Below are 15,189 nucleotides of genomic sequence, written 5' to 3'. Positions count from 1 at the left end.
TCAGTCCATTAACCTACTGTGTAGGGAGTTGAGACTGGCCTGAACGAATTGTTCTTAGATAATTTCATTCAATAATTTTTTTCACTTTAGGTTATAATAATTTGTTTCTTTTCAGATACATTTTTGCTCTTTATTTTTTATAATTCAATATCTTTTCTTAATACATTTTAATTACATATAAATCCATAATTAATGTAATTAACTAGCATAATGCTGGAATCAATAATATAAAATAAAAATCGGGTGACAAGTTCATAACCAGTCATGAAACATTTAATTTGTCATAGACAATATCATAAAATTATCACTGTGACATTCGAGTGGACTGAATGAAAACTAAATTGAAAAATAACCCATTATTAAAAAAAGTGAATAGTTTATGTCATGAGCATAAAAACTCTTTTTTTTCCTAGAGAAAAATAGTCGTCAATAAACTTACACATTCCACTATTTTTTTATTGTTCTAGGTTGTCCAGAAATGTAGAGAAATGCAAATTGCTTTTGAGAACAATCAATCATGAGAGGAAGTAATTTTTTTTACTTGACCGTGTTATACAAATTGAATACTTAACCTAGTGATGATTTTTTCAATAGAAATTACAGTGACAAAACTATACCATATTTGACTTCTGAAAAAATTGTCTTGTTGGTGTTACCTAATCAGAGGTAACTATTGGTTGTTTTGTAACAAACAAAACTAAAAAAACAAGTTGATTGAAAACCAGTTAGTTTAATACCTTTTTTCATTTACAAAAAAACATACAGCACAAGTAACAGTCAATTATAAATAAATGTATCGACCGTGAACGTGAAAACATTGGAAAGTTAAACCTGAATCTGATACAGTTCAATATGTAATTTTATTAATGAGAAGCAGTGACAATAGTTATTAGGTTGTTTCAAAAGTTGTGTACGTTTTAATGGCATGCATTTTTGTAGCTCCATATCTCAATAAATATGTATTCTAGTGTGTCGTGGTGTGTACTGATTGATAGAGAATTTTGTACTCTATACATTGATGATGTTGGTTCTGCTTTTCGGTGAATGCACTTTTAAAGGAATATTTTGAAGAACATGTTGGACTTCTATGCTGGAATCTTACGAGACATGAACGTGGAGTTATTGTTAGATTATTATTTCGAACTCGAGTTTTTGACCGGTGGCAATCAGTGAAAAGTCGATAGAGAATTTTCTACTCTATACATTGATGATGTTCATTCTTTCCAAATTTCAATTTGTTGCCTCTTTTCAGCTTATTACTACATGATGTCGTTGAACGATTTTTGGTCAATTTTTCTCTAAGAATTCAAATTCCTACCGAAACAGTCCAAAAAATTTAACTAGGCATTTGGCAATGATAGTGTTAATGAACGCAATGGTTTGCAAAATTTCGTCACTGAGATTTAGCCTTGAAAATGAGCCCCGAAGTGGTCAACCTACAGTAATCCAGGACGCGCATTTGAGGACCCTGGTGGAGACTGAAGCCATCATAAACGGTGCGAGGAAGGGCGGAAGTACTAGGCGTAAGCTCCTATGTGGTTTTTGAGGGTATAAACCGTATTGGAAAGGTTAAAAAGCTCGAAAAGTGGGTGCCCCACAATTCTTTTTTGGATCGTCACGTGTGATGAAAAGTGGATCCTCAGACAGGACAGCGGAAGGGCTACCCAGGCACTTTCCAAATGCGAAAACTCACCAATAAAAGACCATGGTTACTGTATGGTAGTCGGCGGCTGGTGTGTATGATTCACCATAATTTTCTTTATCCGGGCTAACCATCACAGCAGAGTTCTATTGTGAGGAAATCGACGAAATGTACCGAAAATTGCGTCAGCAGCAGCCGGCACGGGTCACAAGAGAAAAAGCCCGCCCATACGTTTCACAAATCACCGTTCGAAAATTAAACAGATTGAGTTTCGAAGTTCTGTCGCACTAACCATACCCCTCAGACCTCTCACCAACCGACCACCATCTTTTCAAGCACTTCAATAACTTTCTCGCCGGTAGAACCTTCGCCAATAAGTTCTAGGCAAAAACGGCCTTCGTCGATTTTATCGAATCCAGAGCACCCAATTTTTAAGCTGACGGAATTATTCGATTTGTGTTACGTTGGCAAAAGTGTACTGATTCAAATGGCGCTTATTTCGAATGAATTGAATAAGAATTCAATGAGATAATACAGTTCAAAATGTACTCATAAAAACGAAAGAAACTTTTGAAACAATATTTTTACATTAGGAGGGAACTAATACGATTAGTCGTTGAGAATCTCCTCTTTTACGCAAACTAAAACATGATAAAACTAAAATAATGTTTCAAAACCTGCCAAATTCTGAAAACGAGAGCATTTTTGTTTGAGATTTCTCAAACAACTGATTTAATTAATATTAAAACACAAAATACTCACTAAGTGGTCGAATCCAGCACTGAACAAAATATTTTCTGCTGTCGGATGCCATTCTATGTAAGCAATTCGTCTTTTATGGCCTTGAAGCTCTACCAAACACTCTGTGAGATGCATAGACAAACCTTCATCTGGAATATGCCACAGTTTTATCTGAAAATCGATAAATTAATTAGTATTTTGTTTGGTGATCTAAACTGTTAGTAATGTGTAATGGTGATTTTACTGATTAGTGTTTGAATGCAGTCCCATTTTGTACTTAGTCTGATATTAATGCATACCAAAAAGCCTGATCCCAAGAATTCTAAAAACTGTATTTTTTAAGATTTTTTCCTCAAAAATATCAAACAATTGAAATGTTTTCAAATTGGCAACGTTTGTCTTAGTCGAATTCACATATTTACAAGTACTCATTTTTAGGCCAATATTCACAAGAACTCTTTTTCTGGCCATTTTTTACAAAGAGTATGCTATCGGGTCTTCATTGCATACATACGATTAAATCAACATTAGGTTACTTTAAATGAATGAATACTTCAAGAATATTCGTCATTAATTTTTTTGATCAAAAGAAAGTGTTGAAATTTTTCAATACAAAATTAACTTTGTTGAATACTACCGATCCTGTCAGTCGATGATTTTTCATATTATTTATACTGATACTCAACTTATACTGATAACTCAACCCTTTAACTATCCGAACACGTATATTGAAAAAAATTAAAACTGTCATGACGCAAAAAGTATGTCAAAAGTGTAAGGGTTGGGAAATGAAAAAAAAATGTCCAGTAAAGTATTAAAGTCCCCACAAACAGTATGAAAAATCTTGGTAAATTAACTTTGAAGATATCAAACTTTAATGAAACCAATGTTAAAATAAGATAATAAAAATATTCACTTACCGTGCAATCGTCGGCACAAGAAGCAATAACATTGTCATTGAAAGGATTCCATTTAATATCTAGGATAGGACCCGAATGGCCAGTGACTTTACTTGCATTAAAGTCTAATCTACCAGTCTAAAATTTAAAATGAAGTGAGTTACTATAATAATAATAATAATAATAATAATAATATTTATTCAACCTCAAAGACGTTGACAAAAGTATAGGATAGGTCAGTATTAAGCACATAAAAATCACATCAAACGATAAAATTGTAGATCAGTAGATAAAGATAATACAATAAAAATTTATACAACAAAGTCAGAATTACAAAAATTAAAACAATTGTAGTTATAAAAATTGAATATGTCATGCCAAAGCCGCATGAACCCATTCAGTCGAGATGGTCCGAGAGAAATTCGCCAATACTATAGTAGGCCTTAGAAAGAAGCAATGTTTTAACTGCTTTTTTAAATGCTACAGTGTTCATCTGTTTGAAATGGTCTGGTAACCGATTGAATAATTTTATTCCCATATATTTGGGAGAATGTTCGAATTTTATAGTTTTATGTTTAGGAATGCTCAACTCCTCTGCATATCGAGTTGGGTAGCTATGAAAGAATGAGTTCTTAGTACAGTCTGTTATACATTCGCGAACATATAAAAGTATTTTAAAGATATAGATGCAGGGAAAGGTTAAAATTTGATGACTAATGAAAAATGTCTTGCATGATTCCCTCCAAGGGATGCCTAGTAATTTCCTAACAACTTTTTTTTGAGCAATGAAAACCCTATCTTTGTCAACACTGTTTCCCCATAGGATCACATTATAACTTAGATGGCTATAGACCAGACTGTAATATACATCTAAAATGGCGCGTAAAGGCATACAATTCTTAATTCTTGAGATTGCATAATACCCTTGATTGATTTTTTTACAAACAACTGTGATATGGTCAGACCACTTCAAACAGTTGTCTACATGAACGCCAAGGAATTTTGTACAACTTGTGCATGCCAGTGCCATTCCATTGATTAGTAAGGCAAGCGATTGCTTTTTCAGATCAATATACTCATATTTAAAAAAAACACCTGCACGAATTAAAGAAAATTGTAGAATGACGTGGACTTATTCTCAAAATTATTGCATATTGATGAATTGATCAATTTTTGTTTAATTTTTTGTGGTCATGTAAGTACGAAGGGTCACAATTAATTTTGAAAAAAAAAAAAACTAAATTCCGAGTTTAAAGTCGGACTTTGATAAAATTCGGAGTTTGAACTCGAACTTTAACAAAATTCCGGAATTGAAGTCGGAGTTTACCAAATTATCATCGCCAAATTCCGATTCAATATTGAATTATTGTTAAATTCAGATTTTGAACTCGGAATTCAGTTAAATTCCATCTACGCCATCGTGTGTAAGTGAATCGTTTTTTCGAACATAATTCCACTATTTTATTATTTGATAGAATTATTTGACAACTCTTTGTACCACCACGGTACTCGTCTGCATCATCCTTCACATTTTAGTGATGAACCAACTGAGGAGATTCATATATTATGTGAAAGGGCACTTAGACGCATGTCTAGTTGTCTAGTCAGTTCTTTGGATGTCAATTGTGGAGTACCAGACTTTGAGGAGTGCGTTATTCTATGAAAACAAAAAAGAATACTTCCGCCCAATAAACGTGGGAAAATTAATGTTTCTAGAAGCCCCAAGATTTGATGAAAGAAACAAACTACAAAAATTCACCGATTCTATAAAATAGAGGTGGCTTTTCTTGATACGAGAAGAACTAGATTAACCTATATAATATCCTGGTGTTACATATAACAGATTATATTATTGGTTAATATGTTGGTGTTGCAATTGACGATGAGAGACTATAATTGAAAAAAATGGTGTTATTAATGCAAGGAATTTTCGAGAGAGATTTTTTATCCTCTCAGAAACCCAACATTATGAGAGAAAACTCTGTTGGAAATTGGTCAATCTACAAGGATATTGAAGCTGTAGATGTAAATCTCCATTACATATAGTGTCTTAGAAACTACTGAAAAAAATCGTGAATGCGGAAGACTATTCCATCGGCTTTGAACAAGATATATAAATTATAGAATGCGTAATTAAATGAATTTCGTGTCAGATAGCAATTCGATGTTAACAAATAACTGTTTGAGTGCAAGTTGTTATTGAAGCATAAGTACAAATGAATATTAGGGGTTCGGAACTTTCTTTGTCTATGAAAATATGAGAACGCTAATTTGTAAAGCCAACATTGTGACATGACATAGAATAGTAAAATATCAATAATATACATACAAGTACACGATATAGTACCTGAATCCTACCACCAAAAAATCGTGAATTCTGACTTTGAAACAAGAAAGGAATCTTTCTGATACGAGTATAATTTATTGTGATTTTCATCAAAATAGGTTTACAAAACTGCATTTCATACCAGAGGACCATACTTAGTCCTTTCAGAATAATTACTATGCAATAATGATTAATTTATTGACCTATTTTTACTAGTGAATTAAGTATTATATCAGCATTATCTAATTGAAGCATAAGTGATAGCTTATGTTTTTGGAGTATAAAATGGTTTCAAGTTGTAGAGCTAAGAGCGGCAATTAAATATATTATAGTGAAAATCACAATAACTATAATAGTGAGTTCAGGGAAAACCTTCAACGGAATGGTTACTACAAAAAGTTAGCAGAAAAAATATAAGCCAGAAGATGGCACGAGTCACGCAAGGAAAAGAACCCGTCACAACCAGGGCTATCGCTTCATTGAGTCACAAGACTGTTAGAGCGAATAAGAATTGGGTCTAAATACTACATCAGGACCTTCTTCAGATCCGGGCACAACATCCGTAGCAGCATCACAACAACCAAGTCACCAAATGAGAACAATTCCAACAGTTAAGTATTACCGGATATCATCTGAAAGAGGCAAGTCCTACTATATCGATGAATGTAAGAAATTGATGAGTACACGAGGAACGCCCAGTAAAGAGAAATTTGCAAATCGGGAACATCTTAGAATGTTTGGACCAAACATAGACCGAAACTGAAATCATCCACAGAAGGAACACTCTGGTTCAAAAAGAAATTCAAAGTATATTTTGAACAACGACGCATTGATCAGGCTAGGTTGGTGCTCAATTAAAGAACTCATTTGTAATAGCTTGGGTATCCAACATGAGTTAGAACGATATACATCTTACCTCGCCACTGACACATCGCTTTCGCAAATGTTAGAGGCAGTTGCAGAAAAAAGATCATAATAAAAGAAACAAGTGAAAAAATTCCAAGCAAAACACTACTATATTTAATGTTATATTACTAACTTTCAGCAATTCTCTTTGAAAACGTTTATAAATATCCATTGCAGGTGCTATAATTTTTCTAAATTCGTAATAATAATAAAATAATATTTTATTATATTTAAGAATGAAAATACTTACACAATTAATAGGAATTACGATGAACGCCCCGCCTCCAGCAACTTCGGTAACAATGGCTATGAATTTCGGATTGACAGCGCAGAATTGGGAATCGTGTGCATTCTTGGTGATTTGAATGTTATCATAACATTTTTCCCTTTTTGCCGATTCGCCATATACGTGGCGAAACTTTGAGCTTCTCACTCCACGAAACCACAGCTGAAAGAAAGGAACATAAGAATAATCACTGATGTATATTCTTGAATGAGATGTTATGTTCAAAATTTTCTCAGAAAATTCAACAGTAGTGGACAATCAGCTTTTTAACTGTTTGAGACGTTGGCGATTCCTGTTAACTCAGGAAAACTAATTGACTGAGACAAATGTGTCTGTTCCTGTCATCAGGAAATTTGATCATCATAGGGTGTCTGTATATGTTGCTTCCATTTATTCCCAGTAATTTTAGTAATTATTTGTCAAGTTGTTTTTTTTCATTTTTTGAATTAGTTATTCTCTGCTCATGGTATTTATTCTTTTCTCTACTCAGAATATCAGTATAGACATTTCTGCAGTCTTGAAATGTTCTTTCGATAATAGGAAATTTTGTAAAATACTGATAGTCTAAGAACTAGTGGGAGATCGACCTTCACCCATCAGATAACTTGATGAGACATATTTTTTATCAAATATAATTTATTACCTAACAAACATGCTCACATCTGCTTGCCAGGTAGTCACGCAACTGATTTCCGAGGAAAGTATTTATTGAAGTAAGTAAGAAAAAATATTGAAACGCCAGATAACTTTGTTTCGACCCGTCATAGGTTTCATCAGTTGCGCTAGGCTGGGCTCTGGTTACAAGTTGTCTTGTAGTGAAAGCTGCAGAGAAATACAAAGGAAGAATTTCATTCGGCTGTCAACGAACCGTGAATTGAGTCGTCTGTGGATCCCTTCGTCTTCGTAAGGGAAGATCGCCTTTACTTGGATTGCAATTTTTGTAGAAATTGGAAATACGTGGATTTGAAAAGAGGCTTGAAAATACTGTAGGCCTGTATTTCCTCTGATTTCATTTAAGGTAGTCGTTCAAGGCAAGGCAATATAATTTAGAAAAAAAGTCGAAAGCAATAAAGTTATGGAATCTCAAATTTGGCGTGTGTGTATCTTGAAAAACGATTACAGTCATTGATGACACAATTTTGAATGTATTTGAAAAACAAAAAAAATTCCTAGAGATTTTTTCCAAATGATAATTCATTCAATCAATGTTGTGCTTTCAAATAACTATGAGGCTAGACATTTCTCTTCTGACTACATTAAATATCAGACATCAAAGTTTAACGTATAAATTGTTAATAGATAGATTGTGGGCTCCTCGAGACCACCTCGAGGTTCACAAACGGTACTACACAGATGTCTCTCGTATCTGCCCATGTAGTACTTAAGAAATGTGCAAACGAACTCTTTTGTACATTCTATGATCTGCTTTTCAAAAAAGAGTTCATTCCTTCTTGGAAGACCGCTCGAAGACAATAGACCAGTTGCTTCACTATCAGGTACTTCTTGCATCGATCTACTTCTAGATCGGTGCAATTGAGAAACAAGGATAGCCTTCGGTTATTGCGCTTGTTATTTCCAAGACTGACTTTGACTTCCAAGACGGTGTAGACACTAATTGAATATCGAACTTGAATCGTCTTTTTTGTGGCTCCCCATTTCCCTAAAATGTATTATGGGTACAAGTAATCATTGATGGTTCTCTATCACATACCTTTACCAACGTTGGAGTTCCCCAGGGAGCCCTATTCCAATCATTTTTCTATCGTAAATTATTTTGAAAAATATTAGAAATCCAAAATTTTGCTTTACTAACGACCGCATTTAGATGCCTGAACATCAGATGCCGATGCACATCTTCAGTGACAACAAAAAGTTTAATATCTTAATGAGGATTTGGAGGAAATTTCGGTTTAGGGTGACCAAATATAATTTATGGAACTAAAATCCATGCATCAGTTTTCAGTAAAATAAAGATGAAAGAACCGGACATAATATCGTAGGACACACAATTCAAAATCTATTTGGAGAAAATATTTAGCTCAGTGAACATGTGTTGAATATTGACACAAATTTTGGCATCTTCCTTATTTCGGAATATTGCAGAATCAAAGTTATTTATTATAACGACTACTTCGGTTTCACAAGATATAAAATAAAATCAATAAATTGATGGATGTAGCCGTTACTACGTGGTAGGAAATCATAATGAAGAAAAGAGAATTGAAAATTTCTATGTTTTTTACAACTTTTATTTGTAAGTAACGTTACTGCAGTTTCGTCCTTTAAGGAAATTTTCAAACTTATACATTAAACTAACAATGATTGATTACATATAAGGCCTAATGTAATCAATCATTGTTAGTTTAATGTATAAGTTTGAAAATATCCTTATAGGACGAAACTGCAGTAACGTTAGTTACAAATAAAAGTGGCAAACACATAAAAAATTTCAATTATCTTTTCTTCATTCAAATTAAATCGATTATTTATTATTAAAAACGACGTTTCAGAAAGGAAATCAGAATATTTTCAGTCTTTTGGGACTAAATTTTTGTTTTACTACCAGTAGACTACTACCGAAATTGAGCTGGTATTTTTATATTCTATTATAAATTTATTTATTACGTTATTATAATGTAATTTTCAATCAAGTATCGGCCAGATCCATAATATAGTATGTGACGGGATATGGACTTTAACTATTAACGATTATTATAGTTACAAGCAGAGGTACAATTTGATAAAAAAATAAATGAACCAAAACAAACAATTGCTGAATAATAGTATAATGAATTAAGACACTCGAAGAACCCCGATGTGAAAAATTATATCGCAAGTCATCAACAATTTTATTTCATAGTATCAAAACAATTCATGACATCATCTTTATTAGAAGCGTCGCAATTTTGAATTTTATCAAGTTTACTCTGCGCTCGTTCATATCTAACGTGAAACATAGACAACTGAATTTACCTTCGACATAATCAACTAGAGTAGCATTCACTAGATTTCACTTGGAATATTTATATGAAATTACACTTGATCAAAACACTGTGACGTGACATATATTAATAACTTAAACTAATTATTTAACGCTGGATGCTCCAAACTAAAATATGCATTGAAACAGGTAATTCATATTGCATATAAGGAGATGGCATCAGTTCGGAGTTATCTAATCACTTTCATTTAAACAGATAATCGTAATCTTGAATTTTATACGAAAATCTAATATTGATCCAATGCGGGTCGAAGTGAAATGTTTTGAACTGCAGTTTCTAATATTTCCTCAACTCTTCGCGACATATATATGACTCAGTCGTCAACTTTAATATTACTACTCTTTTAAAATTATAGCGTTAAATGAACACTACTGGAATACTGAGTAAATATGTTGTAATTATCTTTAATATGGGGTCATCTCTCCCAACAGGCTTACATTATTCAAGATATTCGAGCATGACATTCTTATTAAAGCAAAACTGTGACATTCTTGAAATAATTGGAATGGATGCCAATAACTAAGGCAAATTCTTATTCCATTTTGATTTGTAGGTACGAATAACTGAATATACAGAGTTCATCACTATAAAGGGTTTTACAAAAACCGCGACACGTGTTTCGCTATACAATAGCTTCCTCAAGGATAAAAAGTAGTTTATAACATTTTAAACATATCCCCGTGTATTTCTTCAGTAGATGTGAAGAAAGTTATTATTTTTTACATTTCCTTCTTCCTTTGGTAGTTGATAGTGCAGCACAAATTTCGGATATAAAAACTACAAACGTTTTTATATGATTCGTACTTAGCGCTCGTCTGCCCAGCTTAATCAGTATTTGATTTTGTGCCTTTGAATAGAGATCGATGTTACAGAATTTGTACGAAATTCCTCTTAATCAGAGAAAACAGAAGAGTTTGGATAAGTGATTCACTATTATATGACAAAACTGTGTAGGAGTAAGATCTCAATTCTGAGTAATCCAATTTTCCCTGAGTATTACTCGATACCTAAGTACATATTATGCTTGAGCAATAGTATAAAAATGTCTCCATTTTTCACATCACTCGATATTTATCACGAAAATTTTAACAAAATCAGGTGATATTTTTTTTTACTGCAGGCTCTCAACGTTGTGTCGTCTTTCGATGAATCCGAACCAAGCGAGAGGGATGACACTCGTCATACGGTTTCATCTCTTGCACAAATACAATCTGGGGTAACTTCTGTGGAGGAATAAGCAGCGGGAGATCAGCGACATTTTTCTTTATTCCTGGGAACTGTTGAAATAAATTGAGAGCACATGACGAAATAGTTACGAGATGAAAGACTTATTCGAAAGAGGGGGTTTTCAATGTAACACGAAATGACCAAGATGCAGAAATCCGCAGTCAGTGTCAGGAAGATCAGCAGGTTTTAAGGTTTTACTTATGGAGGATAAAGCCTCCATAGTTTTACTGCACCCTCGGCAAAATGGCGTCGCCTTCAATCACGAATATAGGGAGTTATGAAGGATTCGTTAAAGGTGGCCTAACTTTCGTTTTTTAACGACGTGGAGACTATCTACTAAGAAGACATAACTGCTGACGTTGAAGAATGGGTTCCGGAAAATGCTGGATTTGGGATACTCTGTTATTGTAATTGGACAATGTGAGCTACCATTTTCGGTTACAAGAGAAACTGTCAACAAAAAGTTGGCGCGATAATGACATACGTTACATAAGTTTAAAAAATATGTAATCGATGACCTTGACCTTGATGATAACTGTATAGCGACTTCCTCCTTATCGTTATAAATTGAATCCGATAGAGCTAGTAAAAGGGATGGCGCTCGAAAAAATACATCGCTTAAGTTGAATGATGTTGAAAAAGTATTTGAAAATGCTCGGATAAGGAAAAAGAAATTGGGAATTGGACCACATTACCTCTCGATGAAATCAATGAACCATTAATAATACAGTCAAACTACTCTTCTTCCTAATCTGATTTTTTCGACGTACAATAGAACATTTCAATTTTATTACATTGTTTACTATTATATTTTATGTATTTTTTATTTTTAAATATAATTACTATTTGATTAATGTATATCGAGAAATATCATTCGACACAAGCCTGTTTTTAATACTTTTAACCATTTCCCAAGCGCTCGTAACAATATATTTGTGGTAAATTACTCGAAGGTAACAGTGGCAGACCCATAAAATCATGTAAATACAGGCTTAACCTACCTGGGTAGGTAGACAAAAATACTCATTCTCAAAAGAAAATATCATGAATGAAGAGAAGAGTAAGTAATGCGTTTTTCATTCATAACCCTCTTAAGTCGTTCAAGAACAACTGGCAAATGTTACATTATTCAATTTAAACTTTAGTTTTTAGTAATTGCATATTCAAAGCGCCATTTTTTCACGAATGAAAAAGTTTACAAAAGGTTATTAATAATATTTGTTATAATTTTTCAATACACTTGATGGAATTGATCGATACTTGATAAAAAGTCATGATAAACGTATCTAATTTTTTTTTGTGGAATTTCCACAAAACAGTTTGACTATTCAATAGGTTCTTCGGGCGTTTTCAAGGCTGTTCACTGTTCAATTATGTTTGAATATGAAAATACATTTCATTCCTGAGATAGATACATTTTTATTTGTAAAAAATTACCATGAAGTCTTGGAGAAGCTCTCTTATATAATGTATGAAAAATAAATGGTATTCAATTATTTTAAAAATGTATACCTAGAAATTACAATAAATACCTTTTGAGCAGTGATAAATTTTAATAGCAGGTACCTATGTTTCAACCAACTAAATCTTTATTTGTTACATGTATTTCATTCATTTTCCGCAACTCGAAACGAGTTATGGTTACTTCGCTGTTATTACTAGCCACTTTATAATTATTCATTTTATAATCTTAATAATTTTATATCGATTCGTATTGTTTCAAGCTTTGTTGCGAGAATTTCTTTTCAATTTCAAGGAAGGATCAGTTTCAGTGGTAATCTCAGTGACTGATTACTTAAAATCTTATTAACAATTATACTAGATATATTTTTTGTCACTTCTGCTAAAAATAATTTTAAATATTATGTATTGCTCGTTATAATTAACGCCTGGTATGAAGGTTGACCCTGAAATCATACTGTTTCTGGACGTGATTATAATGTTGCTGATATTTATAAGCGGTTGAACAAACAACGTATAAACTGAAAACTAGTAGTTTTCAAATCAGTTTTATCTACGTTCACCGTATTGAAATATGTTTCATGATGATGTTTGATTATAGTATAGTATAGAAATTCTACATGCAAAATCTGTTTGAATTTACTCATTTGCGGGGATTGCACTCGTTTACTAACAGCTGGCGTGTGATAATTTCACTTCTAATTCTGCATAAAATTGAAATAGACGTGAATATAAATTAGAAAATAATATCTAAAATATTCTTACCTGCGAGTTATCCTTCATATCCCTGGTATCCTTTAGAAGCCCCATTCGTAAGAAGTTGCATGCACTATTTCATAAAATAATACTGAAAACAAATAATGAATAACAACACAAGCAAAACAAATTCAACATAAAATAATAGTCAACATACAATAGAGAGCGAACACTAACAAAGTGATTGGCAACAGTAGCTACAGATAAAATAGATAACAAGATAACAAGCAATGCTGAAAGATTTTCCCTCTCATAACGGACTACTATTGGGGGGAATAGGTGCGCATAACAAACGTACAAAATATCTATTCAATTTCAAATTATCGTGTAAGTAAATATAAAAATCGATATGAAAGCTGAGTAAATGGGATGTTTTTTAACATCCAACATAATATTTAATGTTATTTTTGGGTCGATTTAAAAAAACTCAACACAAACGTGTATGTCCATGTTTTACCTTTTGAATTACTGAAGTTTCATGAAAAATATTTTTTATATCAACGCTAGTATCACCCTTTGTGAAACTTTACACATCCTCTAGACACCAAAAGGCATTTTCCGGCTGTATATTTCAATTTTTTTATTCTTGCGGGATGTAATGAATCCTTTTTAAGTGAAGCTGACCTGAGGCTTTGTTCTTACCAAGCCTCAGGTCGGCTGAAGGCAAAAGAGACCCACTATCAGCAGCTGGGGTATATCGCATATCGTGCACTTATGGGAAGGTATATATCGGAACCACAAAATAAATATAGTTTGAAAAAACTAAAACACGCTTTAAAGAACATCGAACTAAAAAGTTTAAAATATTTTTTTTAAATAAGCTCAAAACAATAACAAACGAAAAAAACTAGTATTATTGTGAAAAAAGCGACGGGCGGTTGATATACAAAAAATATGGCACAAAGCGCTCACGCTTTTTTCACAACAATACTAGTATTTTTCGTTCGTTATTGTTTTAAGCTTATTCGAAAAAAAATATTTTTAACTTTTCAGTTCGATGTTCTTTAAAAGCGTGTTTTTTAGTTTTTATAAACTATTTTATTTTTCATTTTTTAGTTTCGTATGCTGTAAAAGCGTGTTTTTTAGTTTTTTTAAACTGTATTTATTTTATCTAAATTTTGGGATCAACCAGCCGTATATTTAGAAAAATGACCATTGATATTATTCTGCCCGCGAATAGATCAAGCATAATGTCGATAATTCTGTCAAATACAGATCCCGAGCTTTCAAACGGGAATAAATATGAAATGAAAAGGAGAGTTACAAACAAGCAAACATACATACATACATACAGGTGAAGCTAATGAAGGCGTGATAAAATAATAATAATATACTTTTTTCAAATGAAGAAATACATGTAAAGTGACTTCGAATTATATCAACAAGGTTACGTACAGCGTTATCTGCCCGCGAATAGATCAAGCAATAATGTCGATAATTCTGGAGTTACAAACAAACAAACATACATACATATAGGTGAAGCTAATTAAAGCGTGTTGAAAAAATCCATGGGAACGAGGTTGAAGGAGCATGAAAGAAACTGAATACTAGGCTAAGCAGGCAAGTCGGCTGTGGCGGAACAAGTACTCGGTGAAAGAAACCACAAGATTCTGTTTGAAAACACGAAATCCATTGCCCCCAACCAGGTATACCATAGCGGACTGGTATGGGAGACAAAAGAGATCCACAAACACAGTGATAATTTCAACAGAAAAGAAGAAGCTCTGAACCTCAACCGAATATAGAATCCCATTCTAAGAAGTTCAAGAATAGAAATCAACATGACGAGAGGTAGAAAAGGGTCGACGAATGTTATTGACAATTTACCAAATCCAGGTACAGGTATTATCACACCAGACTACGTAAGTCAACATAAACACGCTTCACGCAATTTATCTACTCCAGGTACAGGTATTATCATACCAAACTACCTCAATCAACAT

At 32.9% G+C, this 15,189-nt stretch overlaps 1 protein-coding gene and 1 long non-coding RNA gene across 5 annotated transcripts in view; one reads left to right on the top strand and one right to left on the bottom strand.

Moving 5' to 3' along the window:
* Positions 1–15,189, bottom strand: part of LOC111507440 (coronin-2B) — a 67,435-nt gene that overhangs the window by 27,056 nt on the left and 25,190 nt on the right. Inside the window, exons 1-5 of one of the 4 annotated variants that reach the window (XM_023162735.2) lie at positions 13,404–13,423; positions 13,256–13,337; positions 6,765–6,962; positions 3,304–3,420; positions 2,405–2,554 (exon numbers count right to left, since the gene is read on the bottom strand). In XM_023162735.2, coding sequence (XP_023018503.2) covers positions 2,405–2,554; positions 3,304–3,420; positions 6,765–6,962; positions 13,256–13,300 — 510 coding nt within the window. In that variant the 5' untranslated portion in view covers positions 13,301–13,337; positions 13,404–13,423. Of the gene's footprint in view, positions 1–2,404; positions 2,555–3,303; positions 3,421–6,764; positions 6,963–9,773; positions 9,973–13,255; positions 13,338–13,403; positions 13,424–15,189 lie in introns of those variants that run through there. The other 3 variants (XM_023162733.2, XM_023162736.2, XM_074185994.1) reach the window with 3 other exon arrangements.
* On the top strand, positions 10,642–11,887 carry LOC141487210 (uncharacterized). The gene is made up of 2 exons (XR_012468263.1): positions 10,642–10,813; positions 10,923–11,887. It is a non-coding gene; the product is annotated as an uncharacterized lncRNA (long non-coding RNA).

Source organism: Leptinotarsa decemlineata, unplaced genomic scaffold (assembly GCF_025532065.1).
Source record: "Leptinotarsa decemlineata unplaced genomic scaffold, Ldec_3_MD MMD2_P_RNA_scaffold_2, whole genome shotgun sequence".
In the NCBI taxonomy this organism is placed as follows: domain Eukaryota; kingdom Metazoa; phylum Arthropoda; class Insecta; order Coleoptera; family Chrysomelidae; genus Leptinotarsa; species Leptinotarsa decemlineata.
The sequence above is the reverse complement of the archived record's forward strand: the minus strand, read 5'-3'. Positions and strand labels throughout refer to the sequence as shown.